At 38.1% G+C, this 6,780-nt stretch overlaps 1 protein-coding gene across 1 annotated transcript; it reads left to right on the top strand.

The window, feature by feature from the left end:
* The first annotated feature begins 642 nt into the window (after positions 1-642).
* LOC143584899 (transcription factor MYB106-like) lies at positions 643-2,096 on the top strand. The gene is made up of 3 exons (XM_077066825.1): positions 643-772; positions 856-985; positions 1,400-2,096. The coding sequence occupies exons 1-3, from the start codon at positions 643-645 to the stop codon at positions 2,073-2,075; spliced, it is 936 nt and encodes a 311-aa protein (XP_076922940.1). The 3' UTR covers positions 2,076-2,096.
* The last annotated feature ends 4,684 nt before the right edge of the window (positions 2,097-6,780 follow it).

Below are 6,780 nucleotides of genomic sequence, written 5' to 3'. Positions count from 1 at the left end.
TTGGCATTAAAACATATGGTAAAAGATTATTCTAGGAAACTATGTCGGTTTTAGGTAATTTTAAATCTCAACCATTGATTAACATGATCCAATGGCTATGATTTATTCCTAATCTTCCTAGAAAACTCTCTCTTTTTATTTTAACTCACCCCTATATAGAAAATATATATATATTAGATAATAGATAATTAGATAATTAGCGTCATATTGTGCGTGTTAAGGTCTCAAGCTGCATGTATTGATGCAATAAGAATCTAATCTATAGACACCGTGTAATGCCCAACCACCAATCCACGAAAGCACATTATAACACACCACCAAGATCCGTTTAGCCACGTAAGCAAACATGTTGTTTGAACAATAAATTCTCTCTGAGATGTTGGGTATCTCCGAATTTAAGCATATTGCTAGTCATTACACCCATGAAAACAATAGTACGCAACATGTCTGATTTCCTTAATTAATAGCCCGTGTTCCTTTGTCTAACATGTTGTTTATTAGCCCAACCCCAACCCCAACCCCAATATCATATTCATGTTCATGTTACTTCCATTATATATATTCTCACTTCCTACTCATATCCAACCCCACTTTCCATCATATATACTTGTTGCAAGTAGCTAGTGAGTTAATATAGAACTAATGGGAAGATCACCGAGTTTCGAGAAGGGATTGAAGAAAGGTCCTTGGACGACGGAGGAAGATCGAAAACTTGTGGCGTACATAGAAGAACATGGACATGGAAGTTGGCGTGCATTGCCCGCCAAGGCTGGTAAGCAATAATCACACATAAACACTCTAGGCCTATCTTGTTTACTGTAACATCCGACCTCTCATGTCAACCAAAACATGCAGGGTTACAAAGGTGTGGAAAGAGTTGTAGACTGAGATGGACAAACTATCTAAGACCGGATATTAAAAGAGGAAAGTTTAGTTTGCAAGAAGAGCAAACCATCATCCAACTCCATGCACTTCTTGGAAATAGGTAATCCATTTGCTTCAAGTTTTGACTACATTTCAAGAAACATATATTAGCATGAAATATGCTAAGACAATTGTTTGTTAAATATTACATAATACTGTTGTTTAATTTCTAAAAAAGTAAATATATATTCTGTCCTATTTCCACTCTTTGTTTGTAATCTATAAATAGAATGTCTTATAAGAATCACTGAACCAGGGGAAGTGGTCACACTGAAAACGATGGAATTGAATCATCAAACAAAATGTACATCTTTGTAACAATATATATGTTTGTGTACGTGTGTGTGTGAGAGAGAGAGAGAGATAGAGCGCATTTGAGCTTATTATTGGTCAACTAACGGGACATGTTACTATCTGGTAATCAATGGGATCAAGTAAATCAATATACTCACGATAGTATTTACATGATCAACAGGTGGTCAGCTATCGCAACTCATATACCCAAGAGAACAGACAACGAGATCAAGAACTACTGGAACACACATCTCAAAAAACGATTAACCAAAATGGGTATCGATCCAATCACCCACAAGTCAAGAACCGCGGTCAATACCACCTTGAGTCATATGACACAATGGGAGAATGCTCGTCTCGAAGCCGAGGCTAGGCTGGTTCGTGGGCCTAGGGTTGCTTCCAACTTTTACCAACAATTTCATCACGGTTCAGCTCCTCTTATCAAGAAGTCATCAGTGTCATCGCGCTCGGTGCCACAACCATTATGCCTTGATGTGCTCAAAGCATGGCAAGGTATTACTTTGAGTAAGCAAACTGATTTAAGTAGACTTGAGAATTTTAACAAGCAAACCCTAGCTGTTAAATCATCAGATCTCACAGATATGCAAGCAGAAAACCATACAAACGGTTTAAACATATCGAATGGTTCGGTTAACACTGATCTTGAAAGCCCTAAAGATGAAGGGGTCCAAAACACACTTGAATTAGCAAGTGACACGATATACCAAGACGACTATTTGATGGAGGCTTTTACGAACCATTTGGTTAATGATGGTGATTATGAAGACGGTAACAACTACTGGAGTAACATTTTTGATAAATTAGGGAATAATTCGTCGTTCTTGTCTATTTTCTAAACACAATATCGATCAATAAAAAAGACTAGGCTTAGAACAATGAATTGGGTGGATATGTCACCTAATTTACTGTGTGTCCTTAGCTGAATTTAATAACTAATAAACATTTAATGTTACTCAGTGATATATTGCTATACATGTTCATTACAGTATTTATGCCTGATTGCCTTCTAATTCGTTATTGAATCAAACAATATATTATATTTTAGCATCACCAAAAGGACATTCGGATGGTAATGAGTATCCCCTCGCGACAATGGTGAGTATTTGAATTTGTAATGTGTTCGATCAGCTTAATTATGATTTTAGTTAATAGGATAGGGTGTCGGAAAAAAAAAATACTGTGGTGCGGCGTTTTGGATGCGGAGAGTGCCCCATAGTGCCCGGAACACTGCCCCTCTGGATGCCATGGAGGTTTTTTTTATTTACTATATATATATATATATATTTGCGTTGGCCATTTTTGTGAAGGCGCCACTCCTTTTAATCCTCCAACCAAACAAGTACCCCCCCCCCCCTTCCCAAAAAAAAATTCCAACCAATCATATATTGATGTTATTTATATTTAATTTTAATTATAATGCTTGGGTAATGATTGCACGGGGCTTTATACACTACACCACTTTTTGTATAAAGTTATATTGCTGACTGAGACACTACATGTAAAACACGCCTAGTGATGAGGCTTTATCACTACACATGATCTTAGTGCTTTTCTATATGGAATGCATAGTGCAAAGTCATATTAATGAGTTTCAACACTATAGTTTTGAAAATGAAAAGTAAGGTTTATTTTATGCATCTTGATTAACTCTTCATCTCTTATATATTCTCTAAAATAGCCAAATGGGGATGGAATTCTGGAACCTACCTCTCATTTACTGACAATATAAATTTGCTATTCACTTTTTTTAAGACCCCATTGGTGTTCAAAGTTGGCCTTTGGTAATGCATTGGGTTCAAAGTTGGTTTTCATGTGAGGGTGTTTCAAATCGCCATGTTGTTGTTGTTGCTGCTGCTGCTGCTACTGGTGTTGCTGTTGTTGTTGTTAGAGCACCAGTAATGTTGGACCTCTACAAACCGTTATATCATCACATTAAATTCCCAAGTTTTCTAAAAAAATACCCCACACTCTTTTCCAGAGCACCAAACCTCTACAAACTTTATTAAAAAGTTATTAAAAATGTATGTATGTATATATATACGCACACATAAATGTGTGTGTGAGAGAGAGAGAGAGACGGAAGGGGGTGGAGCTCATACCCTCCCGTCCGCCCTGTAGTCTGCAGCCACAGACCCTCATCCATGGACTTTGCTCCACAAAGCTACAGTCGGCCTCTACCTCGTCCACTGCAGTGTCACATGGTTCTGGACCTCCTCAGGAACCAGATGGCCGGGTTATGTCATTTCTCAAATCATCAAATATTGTAACCGGTGATATCATGATTGATGACTACTTTTCACCTGTGACTTAATATCTTTTTAATAGTATATTTACCGAAAATAGTATGATATCCTATTTGCAACAAAGCATGTTAAGTGGTGAAGTTCCCATGCATATATATCAGCCAGGTACTTTTAGATTTTAAAATTAAACGAGTTCTTTACCCGTCGTGTTGCGGTGATACATTAGCGTACATTCAGTTGGTATGTGCTGTAAAATACAACTGTTGCGGTGGCGAGTCGACTGTCGATATGAATTTATTTGTTGTCGGTTACGCTCGTTACGGTACTCCAGTTGGTTGCGAAACTAAGCGTTACAGCGACAAGTCAACGCGAATTTGATTTGTTCAGTTTACGTATCGAAACTAAACCAAAAAAAGCAAATAATTTGCATATTGGTGGAGTTGCGGCATTGGCCACCGATATTTATCTGTAATAATAATTACAGGCTATGTAATCTTAATGGGTTTTCAAAATAAATGTCAAATTAAGCTAACGATATATTTTGCTTGTACAAGTTATAAGTACACATGTATATCATCTGTGGCTTTCAACTTCAAACACAAACATGCAATTCATAATATGATGACTCATTAGTATTATTAATAGCTTGTTCAAAGATCTCACGACTAGAAACTTATAAGTTAGAAAAACTCAATCGAAATTAGAACATTGTATAAATTTCAAGCCGAATCAAGTTGTCTAGTATAATTTCATGAGCTGAGATGAGTTCACTCAAGTGAATTTAGCATTTAAGAAGACTCATTTTTATATTAGTCTTTTTATTGTTATATCCATTCATATGTATCAAAATATTAATTTTTATTGTTATACTTATCCATATTTGAGGGGAAAAAAAAGTACAAAACCATCAAAACTTCTTTACAAACTGGCAAGAGTTTTATCTGTGTCGTGCTTGAGTTTAAATTTCTGCTTGCATGCTAATGTGTTGTTTATTTTTGCTTAAATAGTCTGTAAGGGGATTACATCTGCAGGCGCACAAACATAAGCTTTTGAAGACTGTTTTTTTTAGAAAAAAAAATTTAAAAAGTTTTTTTATGGTCTTAAAAAATAAACTATTGTTCAACATTTTCACACTTCTTCACATCCTACTAACACCCCAATGTCCAACATCATCACCACCCACCATGAGCCACCACCACCCACCGTCCGCCGCCACCATCGTCCACGACCACCACCACCACCACCACCCACCGTCCGCCGCCACCACCCACCACCACCACCCCATCAACCACAACCACCATCCACTACCACCACCACACCGTCCATCACCACCGCCACCACCTACCATCCGCCACCACCCACTATCCGCCACCATCACCGCCCACCATCGACCACAACCACCGTCCACACCACCACCACCACTGTCCATCACCACCACCACCCACCATCAACCACAACCACCGTCCACTACCACCACCACCCACCATCCGCCACCCACCACCACCAATGTCCACCACCACCACCCACCGTCCATCATCACCACCACCCACCGTCGACCACAACCACCGTCCACTACCACCACCACCGTCCACCACCCACCCACCCACCCGTCCGCCGCCACCCACCACCCACCACCACTGTCCACCACCACCACTACCCACCATCATCCACTACCACCAGCCACCACCATCGTCCACCACCACCTACCTTAACCCATATTTAATGGTATAAATTTTATCATGCACAATAATAATAGTGGGCTTGCCCAGATTGGATTAGATTCAACGTCAGCTGTCCTATCATTTTGTTGAAGAACTAACACTTATAAATGTCTCTTCTTCTTTTTATCGGATTCGCTTTTAAAATTCATAAATATTTACTCGGGTTATGAAAAAAAATTCTTGTGCACATAAAAGTCCGATGCAACCCGTGGGCAACCTACTTGTACAATATTATAGATAATGTTATAATATCACCACAATTATAAGAATATTGAATATGATTATGAAAGGAAGATGATAATAGCAAATATGAGAATGTGTCTCGGATAATCTTTACCCTTACATTTACATGATATATATATTACAACCAACTATACTATTTAGAAGACAAGATTGTATAATTGGTAGACAAGGTCATATAATTGGCCTTTGAAATTTGGTGTCATACAATATTGTCGGAAAGGTTGTCGGTGGTGATTCATAACACTCCCCCTTGGATGACACCATTTCAAAACTTCGGGGTCTTGAAGTACTGCCTCATTAAAAACCTTGCTAAAGGAAAACCCAATAGGAAAAAACTTTAGCTAAGGGAAAAAGAGTGCAGTATATAGCTCCTCCTCAAATTGCAGGTCGTTACATTGTTCGTACATGGCGCATGCCAATATCATGAACATGTTTTCTGAATGTTGCTGTGGGAAGTGCTTTTGTGAAAAGATCAGCTGAGTTGTTGCTGGACTGGACATATCTCATTTCAACCTGATTGTCTTTAATAAGGTCTCGAGTATACTCAAAGTATCTTGGTGGTATATGCTTTGTTCTGTCACTTTTGATATATCCTTCCTTCATTTGCGAGACACAAGCTGCATTATCTTCATAGATAGGAGTTGGAATTCGATCTTTCTCTAGTCCACAAGAAATCAATATGTGTCGTGACATAGATCTTAACCATACACATTCTCTTGAAGCTTCATGCAATGCAATGACTTCAGCATGATTTGAAGATGTTGCAATGAGTGTTTGTTTCTGAGAACGCCATGAAATCGCAGTTCCTCCATTCTTAAATACATATCCAGTTTGAGATTTTGCTTTATGGGGGTCAGATAAATAACCTGCATCTGCATAACCAACTAACCCTTCTTTTGAATCGTTAGGATAAAATAAACCTAAATCAACAGTTCCTTTTAAATACCGAAAAAAATGTTTAATGCCATTCCAATGTCTTTTAGTAGGGGATGAACTGAATCTTGCCAATAAATTAACTGCAAAAGAAATGTCAGGTCTTGTACAGTTAGTAAGATACATAAGTGCTCCAATTGTACTGAGGTATGGTACTTCGGGACCAAGAATCTCTTCGTTATCTTCGCAAGGACGAAATGGATCATTGTCAACATTGAGTGATCTAACAACCATCGGTGTGCTTAAAGGATTTGCTTTGTCCATATTGAAACGTTTTAAAAGTTTCTCAGTATAAGTTGACTGATGCACAAGTATCCCATTATGCATATGCTCAATTTGTAAACCAAGACAATATTTGGTTTTTCCAAGATCTTTCATTTCGAATTCTTTCTTTAAAAGAG

Source organism: Bidens hawaiensis, unplaced genomic scaffold (assembly GCF_021521415.1).
Source record: "Bidens hawaiensis isolate Kalapana, Puna unplaced genomic scaffold, B.hawaiensis_p1.1 tig00033486_1, whole genome shotgun sequence".
Taxonomy (NCBI): Eukaryota; Viridiplantae; Streptophyta; class Magnoliopsida; order Asterales; family Asteraceae; genus Bidens; species Bidens hawaiensis.
Note: the sequence above shows the minus strand (reverse complement) of the source record. Positions and strands in the feature narration are given on the sequence as shown.